The 20394-nt window shown below is 54.8% G+C and overlaps 2 protein-coding genes across 2 annotated transcripts; one reads left to right on the top strand and one right to left on the bottom strand.

Annotated features, from left to right (window-relative positions):
- Positions 1-332: 332 nt before the first annotated feature.
- LOC119090156 (nuclear pore complex protein Nup155) lies at positions 333-17727 on the top strand. The gene is made up of 12 exons (XM_037212947.1): positions 333-388; positions 2500-3630; positions 3695-3897; positions 4261-4768; positions 5376-5768; positions 6462-6601; positions 9004-9256; positions 9792-9943; positions 10332-10464; positions 11612-12046; positions 12488-12606; positions 17586-17727. The coding sequence occupies exons 2-12, from the start codon at positions 2515-2517 to the stop codon at positions 17725-17727; spliced, it is 3594 nt and encodes a 1197-aa protein (XP_037068842.1). The 5' UTR covers positions 333-388; positions 2500-2514.
- On the bottom strand, positions 16474-17217 carry LOC119089690 (sodium/calcium exchanger regulatory protein 1). Its single transcript, XM_037212497.1, has one exon. It carries the CDS (start codon positions 17112-17114, stop codon positions 16719-16721), a length of 396 nt encoding a protein of 131 aa, XP_037068392.1. The 5' UTR covers positions 17115-17217; the 3' UTR covers positions 16474-16718.
- Positions 17728-20394: the final 2667 nt, after the last annotated feature.

Genomic DNA, 20394 nt, shown 5'->3' with positions numbered 1-20394 from the left:
GTCGTACTAACTTTGACTCATAGAGATGATCCCCATGCACGAACGTATTTTATCAGGATGGGAAGGGAAGGGGACTGACCAATAAAATACCATAATCTACCCAAAAGTGCGCCAAAAAATGGGATTATTTCCAGATGTCGACAGTTTTTTTGTTTCTCTTGGGCTGGAGCTAATTCTCCCAAGCAAAAGTAAACTACACTACTGTCCACAGCATTTCTTCGCTGTCATATCTAACGGAATGTTTCCACAAATGATTTAGCTGCCGTGTCCGTAAGTTTTTACGAATAGTGCGCCGATTTCGCACATAAGAACAGTTTGATTTGCCCCAGTGCGCGGTGTTTACGGTTGATGGCCACGAGGTGGAGAGTGCTGGGGAAGGTTGCAGAGTGTAAGTTGTTAAAGCGGAATAGATTAACTTTGTCGACGGTTTTGCGGGTTGAATGTGTGCCTCTGATTCTGTTCTGAATCACCACAGTTTTGACGGGATACTGGTGTCGACAAGCGGACTAGTGAAGTGGTTTCATATCGTTTTGCTACAGTGACGTCTCGGATGAAGAGTGCTGCCAAAATACTGTGTCCCATTGTGGAATGATTTCCGTGTGAGCGATATAACTATAAGTGTCAGGGTTTCATCTTTCCATGTACTTTCATAATTAATTTTCACATAAATCGTTGCAGCATATTATGCAATGGTATATAATCATAATACAGTATGATCAACTTCATTGAAAATGCCATAATTTGATATAATTTCACCATTGCAGTTATGTATTGTACACTTTGGCAATGCTTCTGAAAGGAAGATATTGAATTACCATAACATTTTCTCATGTATTTACTATAATCATTGAACAAAGTGTTAAATTGTTGTAGATCAGATGAAATACAACTAAAAAAAACATATGAAGATAATATAAATAAACAGCATATAATATGGAAACACATTAATGATAACTAATACATCAAGAGTGGGTGGTGATAGGAGATGTGCTGATTGGCTGTTGGCTAACAAAGTGACAAAAATGATCTTAATAGATCATAGATAAATTTGAGTACAATTTAAGTTGCTGTTTATATCTAGAAAAGCCTTCAGAAGGTGGCATACCATTTAAAGGGGTTTCTAGGGTGAGTCTGGTCCTGGTCTTGTGGGGCAGCCATTTGCCCTGCTGGGATAGGAGCTGCTATTTTGATGACTGGGGGTCTCAAAAGACTGTGCACAATGTAATGTCCACCTGCTAATTATCCCTGCTGCCATGCTGAGAGGGGGCCATTATTACGCTGAATTCACCACCTGGTGTTTTGCATTACATTCCAACATGATCAAATTTATGGCATTGAAAAGTGCATTCAACATTTTGCAAGGAAAGAGCTAAATTGTGTGGTTTCAGGGTTGCCATGCTCACACAGTTTTATCTGGCATGCTATCATTTGCAGGCAGCTTAGCAACTTGGGGCAAGCATAGAAGCTGGTACTATAAAATGCTATGTGCTTGCATAATATTTGTTGTTTGAGTGTCTCAATTTCATCAGTTGATCTTTCTGTAAGGGTGCTGCACAATCCATGACATCCAGGGCCTCACAAGAGAACATGGCAGCAATGAAAACAGTGGTGGCACACTTGGGGTGGATATAGCCCATTCATTTTTAAGGATCTCATGCCTCTACAGGCTGTCATTCCATCATATTTTGTGTACCATCTGATCTGCACTCCAGCTCAATACCTGTCTCAAGGTACCTTGTGATAGGCCAAAATAATGTGGCCTACCCCAAGTTTGAAATTCCTGGCACATAATTTTTAAAACTTGCTCCAACTAACAATTCTTGCCTCAACTATGTGCCAACAAGATCTTGTCAAAATCTGTCATGTCTTGCATGCTGGTGTCTTAGTATTTCTGGCATGCTATCAGCTGAAAGTGTCCACCAGCCTTGCTGAACACCTCTAAAATGTACTCATGTATTAAAGTTTGTGTTAGTAACCTTTATGTTAGAAAGCTTTTCTGTTGTTTTTGATGCTATGGGGGTTGGGCAGTTGTCTTGGGGCATGCATGCCCATCAGCCACCTACATTGTCCTGTTTGAGGGATCCTCATTTTTGATATTCAAGTTTCTGTTTCATTTGTGCCTTTATTGACCACCAACATTGTCCTGTGTAAGTGCATACTCGTGCTTGATGTTTTAATTTATGTTTCAAAATAGTTAATATTGATGTTGCTTGAGAGATGTTTACTTGATTGTATGTATGCCTCAACATGCACACACAAGCTGAGGCCAGATCAAAGTGGTGGTGTCGCAGGCTTTTGTATGATATATAAAATTGGCTGGAGCGAGAACTGGGCACTGGATCTCTGTTGTTTTTGCAGTTTAAATCTTCAAAATAAGTATAAAGTAAAATGTTCTTGTTCCATCTGAGATGGTGCAGTGTGCAGTGGGCTGCCAAATGTTCACACAACATAACACAGGGATGCAACATTGGTCACATAGTCGATGATGTTTGCTTTTAGGTCACAGCCGCTGCCATGCCGGCCAGTCCCGCCGTGGGCTTGTCGTTCTCGCTGCGGCCGATGATGTCGGCCGGCGGTGGCCCTCCGGAAGCCTTGGAGTCGGCCGGCCGCACCCTGGACCGCCTGCTGCAGGCCGACTCGCAGTTCCCCAGCCTGGCCGAGCGGCTGCGGATCGCACAGCAGGCCTGCCCTACCGTGAGCGGTCAGCAGGAGGCGGACTATCCCAGCCTGGGCGGCCTCCGCCTCAAGCAGCTGGCCGTCCAGAAGAAGGTGCCGCTGCCGGCCGAGCTGGTGGAGCACTTCAACCACCTGCAGTGCAACTGCATGATGGGCCTGTTCCCCGAGCTGAACCGCGCCTGGCTCACTATCGATAACGACATATACGTGTGGCTGTTCGAGTCGGGCGGCGACCTCACCTACTACGACGGCATGAGCGAGACCATCCTCAGCGTGGCGATGGTGCGACCGAGGCCTGGCGTCTTTCAGTCTCACATCCAGCACCTGCTCTGCCTGGCCACGCCGCTGGAGATCGTGCTGCTGGGCGTGACGCTGGGCCGGCCGCGCGACCCCGCCGGCCCGGCCGAGATGCACGTACTGCCCGAGCCGCTGTTCGCCATCGCCAGCGACGGCGCCTACGTGACGACGATCGTTGGCACGCCGGCCGGCCGCGTCTTCCTGGGCGCCAAAGACGGCTGCCTGTACGAGCTGGTGTACCAGGCCACCGACAGCTGGTTCTCGCGTCGCTGCCGCAAGATCAATCACTCGTCGAGCGCGCTGTCCGTGCTGGTGCCCACTTTCCTGGCGGCCGCCTTTTCGGATGAGGACCCCCTGATTCAGCTGGTCGTCGACGAGTCGCGCAATGTGCTCTACACGCGCTCCGAGAAGAGCACGGTGCAGGTGTACGACCTGGGCGCCGACGGCCAGCAGACGGTGCGCGTGGCGGCGCTGTCGCAGTTCTCCATCGCGCAGGCGGCGGCCGGCATCGCCTCGTCGGTGGACGCGTCCAACTTCCGGCCCATCATCGACGTGTCGCCGGTGACGGCGGCCGAGTCGCGGCTCGTGCACCTGGTGGTGACCACGCAGACGGGCGTGCGGCTGTACTTCAGCACGGGCGGCGCCGGCTCGCGGCCCGTGACCCTGCAGCTGTGCCACAATCCGCCTGCCGCCGGGCTTCGCGGCCAATGCGCCGCCGCAGCGGCCGGCTGGCCTGCATATGGCGCGGTACGCGGCCGGCGCCGGCCTGCTGCTGGCAGCCCAGTCCGACGACCTGGACGTGCTCTGGCTGCTGAGTGGCGACGCCTTCCCGGTGTCGCCGCGACTGACGGAGCTGCAGAGCACGCTGCCGCTCGATGGGCACACGTGGGCGCTGCAGCCGCTGCCCGAGCGACAGCTGATGCGGTCCGAGGCCGGCGACGGGCCGCAGCCGCCGCTGGTGGTGACGCAGCACGCGCGCCTGCCGCGCCGCTACGTGGCGCTCTCGTCGCGCGGCGTGCAGGTGCTAGAGCAGCTGCGGCCGGTGGACCAGCTGCGCGTGCTGCTGGAGGAGGACGCCGGCCGGCCGGACGCCGACGCGGTGCGCGCCTTCTTCGTGCTACACTCCGAGCCGCAGGCGTGCGCGGCGTGCCTGATTCTGGCGTGTTCGGACGCGCCGCAGGACGCCCGGGTGGCCGACTGGGCGGCGCGCGCCTTCTTCCGGTTCGGCGGCGAGCCGCGGGCGGCGCCGGCGCCGGCCGTCTCGCCGGCTTCGCTGCACTCGACCAGCCTGCTCGGCGGCTTCCACCCGCAGCAGATGTCTACGCCGCAGCCGGGCCGCGGGCCGCCGTCGCAGCTGCCGCAGCTGTCGCTCTCGGCAGACGCCTCGCTGGCCGCGCCCGTCGAACTCTTCTCCGGCAAGCACGACGGACTGTACCTGTACGTGTCGCGACTGCTGCGACCGCTGTGGGCCAGCCGCGTAGTGCGCGAGTTCTCGCCGCGGCCCGGCCAGCTGCACCTGCTGTCGGCGGCCACCTCTGAGGAGCTGGACTGGCTGTGCGGACAGCTGCAACGACTCTCCCGCTTCATGGAGCAGCACAAGCTCATCTTTTCGCCGCCGTACGTGGACACGGTCAGCACGCAGCAGCTGCAGCAGCGGATGAACTCGTTCCTGCCGCAGGAGGGCAGCGGCGGCGGCGGCGCCGCGCGGCCTCAGCTGGGCCGCGGCCAGCAAGCGCAGGCGGCCGAGCGTCAGAGTCTGATCTGCCTCGCTGAGCTGGTCGACTACACCAGACAGGTGAGGGACAGCGGGGCAGAGGCGCCGACCCGTGCTCCCGCCCGGCCAGCGGTAGCCCGGAACCGCGCATCGAATGACCTGCGTTTTGGACCTGCAGTTCCGTTTTGCGGGAAACGGGTATCCAGTCTCAACGTGTGTGAAATGCGCCCTGGTATTGTAGCCCCATGACGAGACTTTCAAATACCGTACCGCCCATTCGGAGTCAGCACATCATAAGCACCGAGACGTTGTGGTGCTATATTGCTTTTTCGGTGTCAGCGCATGATAAACAATGAAGGGCTTGTCTGACGGAGCCAGCCTAAGGTGCACATCTCAAATTTTCACAAACGTCATGCATTGAGGCGGTGCAGAGCTACCCATATATGGACGGCTGCCGGCTCCAAGATGGGTCTCAAAGCAGGAGTTCGTTAAACGAACAGCGTCTCGCCTCTAGGACGGGCTCAACCATAAAGCGATAGACCAAGCGTGTCGCAGGGGCATAACACAACATTGATCAGCGCAGTGCAACACGAATCACGGGTGCTGCCGCTGTGCGTTTATAGAGCCTCGCCCCGCGGGCTGAAGCTGTCCGCGGTGACGTCATCCCTCCCCCCCCCCCTCCCGGCAGGTGCTGGGCCTGCTGAAGATCATCACCGACCACCAGACGACGGCGGTGACCGAGGCTCTGAGCAAGGAGGACCAGTCGGCGCTGCGGCTGATGACGCTGCGCGACCTCGCGCTGTCGGGCCGCGCCATGTGCACGCAGCTGGTGAACGCGCTCATCGGCCGCTACCTCAACGACAACGCCAGCACGGAGGCGGTGTCGGCGGAGCTGCGCAGGCTGGCGCCCGCCGTCTACCGCGAGGAGGACGAGCTGAGCTCGCGCGCCTCCGAGATGCTCGTCTCGGCGCGCGACGCCTCCTCCGCGGCCGAGCGGGAGCGCCTGGTGCGCGAGGCGCTCAGGCTGGCCAAGCAGGTGGCCGGCCAGCTCAACCTGCCCGTCGTCTGCCAGCACTTCCAGGTGGGGGAGCGCTGCGGCGCGGTCGCTGCGGCGGTTTGTATCGCGGCTGCGGCGCTGCTTTAGGGGCCAGAATACCGCACTGCTGGCGCGGCACGCGGACTGGGAAGCTTGGGTCGTGAAAAAACGGCGGTTCTCTTGGCTGGTGAAGTCATGTATTTTCTTGCAACATGTAGGTCGTGTAACAATGTGGCAGTCATCACAGACCAGAAGAATGCATTACCCAAATTGGATTGTTACATTATTTGGCGTCCGTTTGTTGCGTTGCCAGCAAACTGTTCCTTACAAAACAATTAGTTTAGGTGCGTCTCGCCTCGTATATCCGTTATGTGGCCAGCATTCCTTGTCTAGAATATGCTCAACAATGGAGTGAGGTACTCAGCCGAAACATGCTTGAAATGTCGTACTTACGCCATCCGCACATCAAGTACTTAGCCGAAACATGCTTAAAATGTCGTACCTACGCCATTCGCACATCAAGTACTTAGCCGAAACATGCTTAGAATATCGTGCTTAAGCCATTCGCACGTCAAAATATTTGAGTGCCTTGTTATGCTGCTTTACTAACAACCTGGCTAGCCTGCGGGCCCTGATCTTTTCCCTTCACGACATGCTCCAATAGCAGGACCACGGGGCACGGGTCTCCGTCTGACTAGCGCCGCAGGGGGCGTGCCTGAGGGGTGTCGTCCGTTGCAGTCGGTGCACGACTACGAGGGCGTGGTGGAGCTGGTGCTGGCGGCCGCCGAGAAGCGTGATGTGCAGGACGCGGCGCTACACTACTACCGCGCGGGAGAGCCACCTGATGACGTTCAGGGCGGGCAGGCCTTCAAAGCCAGGTACGAACCCGCTGGCCCCGGCGGGGGCCGGTTCGGGACGGCTGGGAGCCAGCGCCGCATCGCGATCGTTTGGAACGCGGATCAAATGAAACGGTTGATTTCGCAGGCAAGTCAGCGTTATATGAGCAGTTTTGAAGGAGCGGAGACGCGGACTCAGGCTCAAGCCCGGGTGAGTGTGAATCAGGTTAAAAATCGAGTCTTCTGGAAACCTTGGGGTCCTTCTCATGGTCATGATTTGTATGGTTGCCCTGCATGTGGCGGTCTGGAGTTCAGTCGGAGGTCGTCAAAGGACCCGAATTCGTACGATAAGTTAACATTAACACAATAATCATCAACGCAGCGGATTTTAACGAAACCTTGAATTGATGCAGCACTGCCGGGCGCACTGAATCACGCCAAATGAATGGCTTGGAATAAAGTCACCAGTCCTCCAATGTGGAACGGTTCCGTAAGGCACTTGCAGCCACTCTCATTACTCTGATGACCTTTCAGTTACTTCGCCAAGTTACATGTAACATGTTGAGTTTACTCCCTTGGAACATTTTTGTTATATACTCACAGTATAATTTACTTTGGATGAAAATATGTGTTGTCGCCCTCGGCTTATGCTGTGTGCGGAGAATTGATACCGATTGTGGCGCCCTCGTTATGATGATGGCTGTTAGAATTACTTAATGATGGTTATGTTGAAAATAAGTGCTATAATGATGTGCCGATCTGAGTATTTGAATTCTATCTGGGAACGAAATACGAAGGACCCACAACACGACGAACGTGGCACAATCCACCCGCAATACCGTGCACACGATTCACGTGGTATATGATGGACAAACTATGTTTAGAAATAAAGCAATGAGCCCTGAGATTGCATAGCTGAGATTGCATAATGAGATTGCATAATGGGTGGTTTTGGGATGGTTTTAATAGATGATGTCTTACCAATAGAGTGTTTTCCGATGAATTTGGTGTCTTTCCGACCGTCTCCTGGAACTCATAAAATGCCTAAGGTAACCAAAAGTGGTCCTCTTCGTGGAAAGTAACCCTTATAAACACGCAGGGATCCTCGTCCCACCCCCGCTGCGGCAAACTCCACATCAACGGGCGCGAAAAGAATATATCTGACTAAGGGTATCTCACTGAAACACAGCGGAGTTCGGCATTAGGAGCTTTTAGAGCCTTTTTGCGGGTGTGCAGCTGCTGCCCCGGCAGTGAGGAGGGGCATTAGAGCCCCGTGGTTGTTTCTGATGCCCCCCCCCCCCTCCCTCCCCATGTCAAAGTGCCTCACCTACCATCTAACCTCTCCACAAAAATATTGTATATGCACCCGTTGGTCTGTGAGTTAGTGACTGGTATTTCTTAGCGTTCAACCACTGCAAAGAGGAAACTGCGGAAGGTATGAACCGTAAACGCTTGAACTGGGAGACTTGAAAGGATGACGGGGTGTTCGCCGTTATTGATTGGCGTTGTGACCAAGTTTCGTTCAAATCCGAGGTATAAGGGCGTCACCTATCGACTCGTCCTGAGACGTGACACTTTTCTGTCGCGACAGAGAAGACACCACTAATAAAGGAATCCATAATTGAGATGTGTTGATGAAATAATGAGACTATATGAACACTGGCGCTGTACCGATAATCAAGCATGCGTCAGCATTGTGCTGACACTTGCTGATACCTGCTTGATTGTGCTTCCGATACTGATTGTGCTTGTACCGATAATCAAGCAGGCGTCAGCATTGTGCTGGCACGCGCTGATGCCTGCTTGATTGTGTTTCCACGCTGATTCCCAGAAATCTTGGCTCAACTGCGCTGCAGCGGTATCTGTCTTTGTGAAAAACGGACGTCATCATTGTTCCCAGGAAGCATGCATTTGAAATTGTGCACTGCATTACAAAACAGCAGCAGGGCTTAAACAAGGTCATGCATGAAACATTGACATAACCGTAGCCTGTTGAGGCCTGTCGATGCAGTGGAGGCTCCTCTATACAGTGGAATCCCATTATGAATTCTAGCCTGCCGGCCTTCAGAAAGTTCGTGCCACAGCCCCCGAGTTCATGTGTTGTGGAGTGGACGGGCATATACATGCTGCGAAACGGATGAACTCAGACTCGAACTCAATGCCTCAGAACTCGGCATGATGGTCCTGGTACTTGGAATGGCATACGCCCCTGGGATTCAGGCGCACGTGCAGCCAAATCGGTGTGTTTGGCCTCAAGCAATGCAGAACATCTGGTCGTGACGAGGGCTCACAACGCCAAGGCGAACATTCGGGGTCGGGGTTCATGCTCGGGGCCCGTGCCCTGTGTCGTGATGTCACGGTAGGAACGGGGCGGCAGGACGGTGTTAAACGACGTGGTGCTGGCCGTGCTGTTCCGGCTGACATGTTGCCCGTGTTCGCGGCAGGTTCGAGTGCTACAACGAGGTGATGAAGATGCTGTCGTCTCTGAAGGCGCTGGCGGAGTCTGGCCAGCGCCAGTCGCCGGTGCCGGCGCGGCCGGGCCCGCCGCCGCTGGCCGCGCCGGCCGACCAGCCGCAGGAGGCGCGGCGCCGGGCCGAGCTCGTGATCGAGGCGGTGCTCGCCTCGTCCGACGAGCTGCTGCACGTGGCCCTGTACAACTGGATGATGACCAGTGGCATGTCCGACCGGCTGCTGCAGGTCCGTCTGGCCGGCGCACTGGCCGCCGTCGGCCGCGTCCGCTCGGAGAACTCCCTCACTCCACCAAAACCGGGCTGCTCGCGTTACAACTGGCTGAAACTATGTTCTGTCGGCTCATGGGTGTTCTCTTTTGTTAAAATGGGACTAAACTAGGGTAGTGTGGTCATGGTGGTGGCGTCGCACTGTGCAGGGCTTGGTGTGTAACTCAAATGCCATCCTAGCAAAATGTATACTCAGACTTGTGTTCAACGAAAGTAACCCATTTGACAACGGGTTCGGAACGAGTGCGTCCGCCAACAACGCACTGCGTGCTGGCACTGGTGTTCAAACCACGATACCTCGGGGGCGGCGACGACACGGGCGACACGCTGTTTTCACGCTGTCATTAGTAGCAGCGTACGTTATTTCGGACGCTGCGGGTTATCGGTGGACAGGCGCGTGAGACGGTGCCGTGCCGCCGATACCGTCTGAAGGGCGGGTGGCGGCTCGGTCGGGGCTTTCTCTGACGCCCCCCCCCCCCCTCCCACTCCTCCAGGTGAAGTCGCGCTACATCGAGCCCTTCCTGACGCGCGTCTCGGGCGCCCCTACCAGTGTGGACACCCTGGACCTGCTCTGGAAATACTACGAGATGAACAGCCAGCACCTGGCCACCGCCAAGGTCCTGGCCAAGCTAGCCGAGCGTGACGGGTGAGTCGAGCGTGGCGCCGCCTCGCGCGCCGCTCCTCGACGCCCCGGCGCGGAGCGACCTGCTTCGCGGGCGTAGCGCCAAGCTGTTGTTGGATGCTTGGTGTGGGGGCTAGGACTCTTCAAAAGCTATGTTTGTGACGTGATATGGCATGTGACCTGTCATGTGTTGTTGACGTGACGTGGCGTGGCAGGACCCCCTCCCCCTTCCGACCAGTGATGCAATGGGATGTGGATAAAGCTGCAGGCGCGTCATGCTCCTCCCCCCTCTCCACCTCCCCCCCCCCCCCCAACCGGCGCATTCACCTGTTTCGAGACCGTCGTCCGCTGTGACGAGGGACGCCATGACGGGCGTGATGATGAACGTCATGATGGACATGGTCGGGCACAGGTCGGACGTGAGCCTGGAGCAGCGGATCGAGTACCTGGCCCGGGCGATTCTGTGTGTCAAGTCCAGTCAGATGCAGGTCTCGGCGGCCGCCAGCCAGGGCGAGTTTCTGCACGAGCTCGAAGAGAAGATGGAGGTGGGTGGTGCCGCAGGATGACGATGCTGACGAGATAGCCGCGCTCCCCGTGACTCGCGGTGTCGTACAGCGATGTGTGCTGTGCAGCTCTGTTGCGCCCTTGTGGGGAATATGTGTCGCTTTTGTTTTTGCTCTTGAGAAATGGGACCGTTATCATGATACTTTAACAGTGTGCTTGTGTGTTATCATTGTTGATAGCGTGACCCTCTGTTAGGTTGTGTGATTATATATATATATATATATATATATATATATATATATATATATATATATATATATTTCGCACATGTTTATGAATTTAGGAGGCAGACTTTTCTTTGAACATGATGATGGGCCTGTCACGTCAGTGCTGCTAATGTCAAGCAGCCTACAGTTTGCGTTCGGGCATTTCCATGAATAGGTCACATAAGCATGTTTTAGTTGTTTGCCGTCGGTTTGGCTGTTTGCCGTGATCATGGTGAACACATTAGTATTAAATATTCGAGTTGAAATCGGTCGTTATTGTTGAGCAGAATGGCGTTGGTCTTAAGGATTTCGAGGAGGGCCTGTTCATTGGCTTTATATGCAGTTTATATTTAATTTTCTAGTGTCCTTTGATGATTTTTTCAATTTATTTCTTCCGTGTACTCTGTTCAACTTAAATATGATGTCACGGACTTCGCTCTATGCTCCATTCACACTTTATGCTCGCTACATGTAAAACGATTATTCGTATGTATAACAATTGTAATATTTAGGACAGTGTAGAACTATAAGCTATGATTTACCCAAAGCGATATATATATATATATATATATATATATATATATATACATATTGCAGATGCAAGTCTAGTATGATTTCTATTCATAGTTGTTTTTTTAAGAAATCTGTTGAGGACAGTGGTAGTTTTTTCGGAGTGCATATTTCTGCAATGAATGTTTCGTCACTCATACTTGCATGTTAACCGGCAAGGTAGACTTTGACCACCTCGTAATTAAAAAGGCTATACATTATATCGTATAAATGTTATAATGATGAAGCCATGAAAACTTACACATTTATGTATAGGAAGACCAGGGGTGTCAGCTGTACACGTGCGACTGGTGAGCGGCCGGCGTGTCGCCAGCTCCATGGCTTGTTGTCTGACCGTGCGCCGGCGGCGCAGGTGGCGCGCGTGCAGCGCATGGTGCTGGAGGCGGTGCGCGGCCGCGCGGCCGAGTCGAAGGCGCTGAACGCCGGCCTGCTGGACGTGACGGCGCTGTACGAGATGTGCAGCCAGCTGGGCCTGCACCGCGGCCAGCTGGCGGTGGTGGTGTGCGCCGGCCACCGCGACCCGGCGCTGGTGCGCGCCCTCTGGACCGGCCTGCTACGCGCCGAGCTGAAGGCGGCCGGCGCTGCCGAGGCCGAGGCGGCCGCGCCCGCCGTCGTCGAGCTGGCGCGCACCTACAGCGGCCAGCCGGCCTACTTCCCGCTGGAGACGATCGTGCACGAGCTGGAGGTGCACTCGTGCCGCTACTGGAGGGACCCCTCGCCCGGCTGGGCAGCCGCCGCGCTGGCCCAGGCCGGCGTGCCGCTGCCGCAGCTGCTTGCCGTCTATCAGGTGCGTCGGGCCGCACGCGCGCGCGCACGCACGCACGCACGCACGCACGCACGCACGCACGCACGCACGCACAGTCGAACGCTGTGTGGTCAGTGGGCGCAAGATGACCTTAGTAGCCTGCACGCCCTAAAACTCCAATCAGTATCACGATCATAAGCTGTGTGGTCAGTGGGCGCAAGATGACCTTAGTAGCCTGCACGCCCTAAAACCCCAACCAGTATCACGATCATAAGCTGTGTGGTTGGATTCAATCTGGGTACGCGTCTCAGGTGCGCTGCGGTATCGGCGCTGGCGTGCCGAGCAGTCCCGAGAGGTCGCCAGCCCCCTGTCACGTGTCACGTGTGTGTGTGTGTGGTGTGTGTGCTCCACTGGCGGGGCTGACTGGACCCGGCGTGCCGTGCAGCGCGGCCGCGTGACGGCGTACGTGTCGGTGTGTTGCAGTCGCTGTACCGGCAGAAGGACGACGCGTGGAGGGAGAGTCCCCTGCACCTGCTGCACGCCATCTGCCGGATCGTGGCCGGTTTCAGCCGCTGGCCGAGCGGCGTGCCCGCGCGCGAGAGGTACCGGTCCGGCCCGGGGCGCCGACACACACGCACACACGCACGCACGCACGCACGCACGCACGCACGCACGCACGCACGCACGCACGCACGCACGCACGCACGCGCACACACACACACACACACACACACACACACACACACACACACACACACACACACACACACACACACACACACACACACACACACACACACACACACACACACACACACACACCGGCGCGCCGCCACCGCCGCCGCGCCCGCAGACGAGTCCCGTGGTCTTCATAGAGGTGCAGCTTTTGGGGCCCGCCGGCTTGGCACCCCGTCTCCGCCTGTTTTCGAACGTAGCGTGCGGAAAGCAAGGCTCGGCACAAAGAAGGCTGTGCCCGATTGATACTGAAAGAAATTCCACAAGATTTGCAGGTTGTCTTTTAATTCCAGACTGCCTACAAAGCTCAAGCCATGAAACATTAATTGGATGGCGTTGAATACTTGGTATGTGAGGTCCTAGCCTACATTTTCTTGAAATTTGAGGTGACTTCAATATGCCAAGTTCTATTGATTGCATGATCTATTGTTCACTGAGTGCGCCTACATGTGATTGTTTTCCAAACCAGCATTGCATGCCAACGCACATATAGCAGGGGAGTTGAAAGAGGTAGAAAATTACAGCTGATATGTTAAAAATTTAGGTACCCTCTGCTTACCCTCTGTTCTTACTAACCACTTACTCTAGGTGCCTACTGTTTACTGGAGCTTCTTGGAACAGTTTGCCCTGTTTGCAGCATCACCCGTGCTTTGGTGCAGGGGTGAGGTTACGTTTCACCATTTCGTTGCATAGAGCTGAGATGAAGCAGTTTCAGGTCCTCGCAGCTTTTGGGCCAGTTGACGAACATGTCGACGGTTGTCTGATCGCTCTGACTTTATAGAGGACTTAGTTTACTAAATAGGTGACTAAAATGCAACGATTTTTTGGGTGGTTACCGTCTTGTTTAGGCATTAGGAGTTCATGCTTATGCTGGCGTATCCGCTTCTAATCTTCCAGGAGATACTGTTTAAACGAGATAAGCGCAAGCCCGGCTTTGCAAATCCAGGTGCCGGCAAAGTTACCAGTGTGTGCACAATGTGGTGAGCGGCGCAAGTGGTGTCGTTTGACCAGTGCCTCCTGCGGTATTGGAGGTCTGTAACTCAGCTTACAAACTCGGAGCTGATAATGCCGGAAAAAACGGTAGCAGACGGCATATCTTGGATCAAGCTTTGTTCCAGTCAACTTTTCAAGAAAGTTCAACGTTAATTGTGCCCATCACTGCATGGCTCTAAGTGTTCTGGTGCTGAACGTTTGTTTGCCCTTAATATCACAGGATGCACTGGTTATACGACGTTATCAAGCAAGCATTGTTTATATAGTCAACGCTCAACATTTGAGGCTGCCGGCTCAAAATGACGAGTGAAAAAGATTAAGCAAAAACTTCATTTAAAACCCAAGGGCACTGTCGCCTTCACTCTTCCGCATTTGTGCTGCACAGCGAAATTATACGGTCTTCCCAGATATCATCGAGCCGAATCAAGCATTCATCTTCGTCGCACCATACCCGTATTTCTTAAGGCTTTTTAAGATCAACTGTCGTGGTTTCACTACAGGGCTTATGTTCAGAGCTGTTTTTTCAATGCTCACCGTAAGACTGATCTCAAGAGAGTGAAAAGCGTGTTTCCGTCTCAGCTTCTCCCAGGTAGTGTTGGCGTCGCCATGGATGTGACAAAGAAGGTGATATATAATACATATATATATATATATATATATATATATATATATATATATATATATATGTATATATATATGTGCATATATATATATATATATGTATATATATATATGTGCATATATATATATATATATATATATATATATATATATATATATATGTATATATATATGTGCATATATATATATATGTATATATATATATATGTGCATATATATATATATATATATATATATATATATATATATATATATATGTATATATATATGTGCATATATATATATGTATATATATATATATGTGCATATATATATATATATATATATATATATATATATATATATATGCAATATGAATATAACAAATATAACTACAGCATTCCCGTACAAGAAGGTATAGGTTCGGCAAGGAGTCTTACGGAGGAAAGCTCGGTGGCGGTATGTGAGCGGCTGCTGTCTGTCCCTCCCTCTCCGGCCATGTCTGGGACGCGCACGGTCAAGCCCCTTGTCCAGATGGGCCGGCGGCTTTATCCTGTGGCTTCCCGCGGGCATGACGCCCCCACCTCCGGTGACGAGCGCCACCTGTGCGTCAGTGGACCCCAGGGAGGCGCGACGTCGGGCCGCCTCGTTCTCGTGCTTCTCGGTGGGCCGGTTGCCCCTTCTGACACGTTTCTAGTCACGATGCCGCCCTCTGGTAGGATGGACGGGCGCGGCAGGTTCAGGTTCAGCTCGCTCGTGTACTTCTGTGGTGGCTGTGGCTGCGGCCGTCTTGGGCCATTGGCCGCCGCTGACGGCTGAGGCGTTGGTGGTGTGACGGCCGCGTCCCCCAGAAGCCACAGGTGACCTGCGCCGGGGAGCACCACGCCCGCGTCGTTGTCGAGGCTGAGTGCCGACTGCTCGCGGCCGGCCGCCTCACTCTCGCTGGCTTCTTTGACTGTGGTACCGCCCCTCCCCGCGCTCACTCAACGCCGACTGCAGACCGCCGATCGCCTCACTCGCTGGCTTCTTTGACTGCGGTACCGCCCCTCCCCGCGCTCACTCAACGCCGACTGCAGACCGCCGATCGCCTCACTCGCTGGCTTCTTTGACTGTGGTACCGCCCCTCCCCGCGCTCACTCAACGCCGACTGCGAGCGGCCGACCGCCTCACTCTTGCTGGCGTCCCCGCCTGGGGTACCGCCCCTCCCCGCGCTCACTCAACGCCGACTGCGCGCGGCCGGCCGCCTCACTCTCGCTGGCGTCCCCGCCTGAGGTACCGTCCCTCCCCGTGCTCGCTCAGCGCCGACTGCAGACCGCCGACCACCTCACTCTTGCTGGCGTCCCCGCCTGGGGTACCGTCCCTTCCCGTGCTCGCTCAGCGCCGACTGCAGACCGCCGACCACCTCACTCTTGCTGGCGTCCCCGCCTGGGGTACCGTCCCTCCCCGTGCTCGCTCAGCGCCGACGACTGCGAGCGGCCGGCCGCCTCACTCTCGCTGGCTTGTTTGATTGTGGCACCGTCCCTCCCTGCGCTCGCTCGACGCCGACGAGAACAGGCAAGGCGGCGGTGCTCAGCAGCGATTGACACCAGCCGGACGCTTATCAAGTTCTCGGCGCTTAGTGCGGGCGCGTCGCCAGCTGACGTCATCGCCGGTCAGTCCCGTCGGCGTCGGCCAGCGGCCGGACGCCGTTCTCAGGGGCGTCGCTTGGCGGTGCAGCTCACGCGACGAGGGCTCGGGCGTGGCGGGCTATGAAGGAGGCGTGGCCGAAGCGTGCTCACTCCCTGGCAGGTGCCAGTCGCCCACGCCGACCACTTCGGGAAAACGTGGGCGGCTGAGTGCGCGAGGCGGTGGGCAGGTGACTGGCGGTGTTCTGCGCACGGAGGCCGTGCTCCCGTGCAGCTTGCGACGCGCACAGACGCGGCTCGGCGTGTCGGCAGGACCTTTGCTCGAGTGCTTGTCGTTTTTGCACATTGGGGGAGTGCTTAAGAAGAGGAAGCCCGCCCCCACTATGCTTGCTTGGCCTGGATCTTGTGCGGGATATCGGCAGACGTACATTACGTAAGGACGGTTCCATATTTGCATGTAATGTAATAGTCAGTATTCACTTACCTACCAATATGCTTTCAACATGTCGGTACACGTGCCATGTTTCAACACATAGCACAGTCTGCATGGGGTGCGCTTGGAGAAAATCGGTTCAGCGATTCGATTTGGATTTGTTAGTACCAACTGACTGAAACAGGCCACCAGCGCAGACATCTGAATGCGTTTGGTTGCGTGTCACCGTCATCATCAACTTCTGATTTAAGACACAGTGCAAGTCTTTGGCAAGATGTGCCTGGTTTCATTCTCAGCCGGGGCGCGGATCCATGCAGCCGGACACCGGTCACTGTTTCTGGAACACCCGCACGCACACGACATCGTCCACTTTGAGCGTGACCTTGAGCTGGGAGCTGGTGAACTCGCGCACCGTCTCCGGGTTCTTGTCGGCACCGGTGCGCTTTTCGATCAGCCGGTCGCGCTCCTTGGTGATGACGCTGGTCACGGACGCGCCGCCGGGCGCGCTGAGGTGGCGCGGCACGCCCACGTCAAACTCCATGCTGGTGGAGCTCAGCTTGGTGGTCTGGCGCAGCTTCCAGTGGTCGCCGCTGACCGACACGTGGATGGTCGGCTTGCCCACCTGCGCCGCCGTTCGCATCACCGCGCTGGCGCCCATGGCCTTGAGGAACTCGTCGAAGTTGTCGGACGACACCAGCGTGTAGGAGCCGTTGTAGTCGACCATGGCGCGGCTGCTGTCTTCGTGACGCCGCGGCCGCTGGGTGGTCTGCGCGGTCAGCTGTTGCCGTGTCGCGCGCTACGCCGACTGTCCGTATCTGGGCTATGACCTGCTCGTCGGGTCTGAGCGCGCTCGTTATCGTCGCCGGCCAGAGTCCAAAGATACAGGTCACCACAACGCACCCCGCCCCCCGCCCCTCCCCGCCCCGCTCTGTTGCGCTCTGACCCGCCACACCCTAACGCCCCGTCCTGCCCCGCCCTGTTCCGTCCTCCTGAGGTCTCGTTCCTTTCTTCTCGGGCGAAATCGATGGGGCTGTCCTTGTAACCGGGAAAAGTAGCCGTAAACTGCTGGCGTGCAGGTGCACGTCGCTGTTTACCCTGCGTGGATGTATAGCCGGCCAGCCGATGACGCCGCCCTCTTGGGCCGGGGCCGTCGCCCGGCTGCGCCTCGTGACCGTCGCGCTGTCCGCTGCCGCAGACGCGCCTTCGCCACCACCTGCCTGGACCTGATGGCCGCCTACGTCAACGACCTGAACGCCAGCCCGGCGCTGGACGCCCGCGAGCTGGCCGACCAGCTGAAGACCCACCAGGCTGAGCTGGAGCGCCTGCTGCGCTCGTAGCGCCAGCCGCCGCCGGGCTCGGCACGCCGCGCTCGCCACGCCGCGCTCAGCACGCCGGGCTCGGCACCCGCCGACAGCGGGTCCAGCGCGGCGGCCGCTGCCCCCCCCCCCCCCGCGAGACTGCGGCGAACACGCTCGCTCGTCCGCGCTCGCCGCGTAGGAGGTGCCCCACTGGGTGGCATGCGCAGTGGTGCTTCTGGGATGTTCGAGGGCGGACACGAAGGGCAGCCGCGGTGTTCCTTCGATCATTGCGAACATCACCTGTGGATGAGGTGTGCCGCAGTTGTTTGCCACGTGTGCGCGTTTTCGACCGGTGAATCACTGTCTGATGGCAGTCAGCCGTCTGTTGCGTGCTTTGCAGGCTGGGCTGTTCGGAGCGGGCGAGTGTATCGCGGAGAACTTCGTTGAGGAGAAAATAAACGACGCGTATCAGTGTTGGAGTGCAGTTTGCGTCATGTTGTCACAAGCTGGTCACGAATTGCCACAAAGTGGCGTCGTTGACCACGTCACACGCTGTCGGTACGGCAGGTCAGCCGGCCGAACTCCAGCACCGACGGGGCGACCCGCACGCGGCGCCTGCGTGGAATCGGTGACCTGCCGTTGCCGCTACATGCCGAGTATAACGCAATCCGCTCCTACATCTTAACGTCTTAACATGTGTCAACTGCGGACGTTGATAGACGGAGGATCATTCCGTAATGCATTTTATGACGAAACCCGTCGTGGTCGGCCGACTCATGCTCTGACTTACGTTACATGTCACGTGATAAGCCTACGTGGCGTCCCTGATATCGTTGCAGTTGCATTGCAGCTGGTCCTCACTTTCCGTACCAGAACGATCCGCCTGGTACATAGCCCTGATCTGTGACCATCCGATAAAAGCACGAGACACCACTTACTGCAATATTCATCGCACTTCCACAGGCAGCATCTCTGCGAAGCGAGAGCAGGTGCTCATAGTAATCCGCTCAGCGACTTCGCTTTTTGGCGAATGTAGAAATGCCTTATTAGGAGCCGTCTAAACACCATTAGATGTCTTCCGCACAAGCCTAATAATGCCTAAGCCATGCTGCTTTATTTACCTGAAATCGGTTCTGTCATTGCAAGTTCCTGAGCGAGAAGATCGCTTCTCCGTGGTCTTGGACGGGTGGTGGCTTTGAAGCTGCCATGTTTGCGGAATTCAGCCCCAATATCCGTTGGCTGTGAATCACGCTCGGAGTAAAAGCAAAACCGCAGATGATTCATGGATCTTATAATGAATCCATGAAGATGATATTCCATTGACATCCGGTGCGAAGACGAAGCCTTCAACGTTTTTCCTAATTACTTGCGCTAATTTAAGATTCCTCGCTTGTTATCTGACGCCATTCAATTCTAAGGAGGTAGGGCGGGCGCTTATCTCCGCTCATCAGTTTCAAGTTGGCACGAAGCCAACTGCGCGGGGGCCCTCAGGGCCGCCTGTCCAACACGGGATGGAATGCTGCCACTGAACGCCGCTTCGCTCACGGCGCCTAGACTGTGGCGGTATTGACCCACGTCGGATTGGTTGTTATGAAGACAATGCTGCTAACACTGCCAGACCAGTGGCATTGATTTCTCCACGTGGCTGCCGCTGCGGTTAGTCCTGCCGTGAGTTGTGCTCTTACGCGACACTCAACGTGGCGCCCCCAGGAAGCTGGCTAACGCTGGATGTGACCTCTCTGTGACTGGATAATGATGGGCGCATATCATTGCGCACCTCTCTCCGATAGAGACGGTGGTTATTTAGCAATGCAATATGTGTAAATGAATTGCAAAAGCATTTCCCAAGACAGAACGGCATGCAAATGCGATTTGAGATGACATTCTGCTCGTGCCCGTCCGTGCGCGTGCGTGCCCATGTGTGTATAGGGATATGATCATTGATGACTAGGTATATGTTCAGGTGCAGATGTTTGTTTATGCGTATTTTTGTTTGTTTTCCGATACACTGACGAGACGCCTGGGCGGGAGATAATTCAGTTGTGCGGTTGATTGTTCCGCATCAATTCAGGCCTGTGTGAACTTCGATTTGATGCGAGTTTTGAGTGTTTGTGTTGCACTTGACACCATCCAGAAACGATTCTTCGCCTGCCCTCCGGGGTCCAAATGGTGACCTGCCGATGGACAACAGCGTGGACTCTTCAGAAATTGGAGTTTTGAGTGACTTCTAAATTTACACCCGGAGTTTGCTGACATGAGAGCCAATTCATGCCAGCATCCACACAGGGTCGCGCAAAACATATTGACAAAGTACGTATAGCGGTTCGAGTTTATTGTCGGTAGTTTAATATTGCTGTTGTGTGTGATTTTTTGTTTGTCACATTCCGGCTGTGAAAGTCGGCATTGTGCAACAGCTTTGCAGATAAATGATGCTCATCTGACAGGCTGAATTGTTATCGTTATTGTTCATCTGACATAAGATGATATACATAATTGTATAATATATAAATGTAAATAATATAAATGCGAACAATGATAAATATGAAAATATATAAGTACAAATAATTGTTCATCTGAATTGTAAACTTCATTAGAAAAATGCACTTCGGCCACGTATAAGCCGCCGATGGTAACAATAACGATACACCAAAATGTTCCATCAAGTGGTCTAATTAGGTTTCGGCGTGCACTGGCAGTGCCTTACTG

This window comes from Pollicipes pollicipes, unplaced genomic scaffold (assembly GCF_011947565.3).
Source record: "Pollicipes pollicipes isolate AB1234 unplaced genomic scaffold, Ppol_2.1 Scaffold_3087;HRSCAF=3621_pilon_pilon_pilon, whole genome shotgun sequence".
NCBI lineage: Eukaryota > Metazoa > Arthropoda > Thecostraca > Pollicipedomorpha > Pollicipedidae > Pollicipes > Pollicipes pollicipes.
This window is presented reverse-complemented; position numbering and strand designations above follow the sequence as displayed.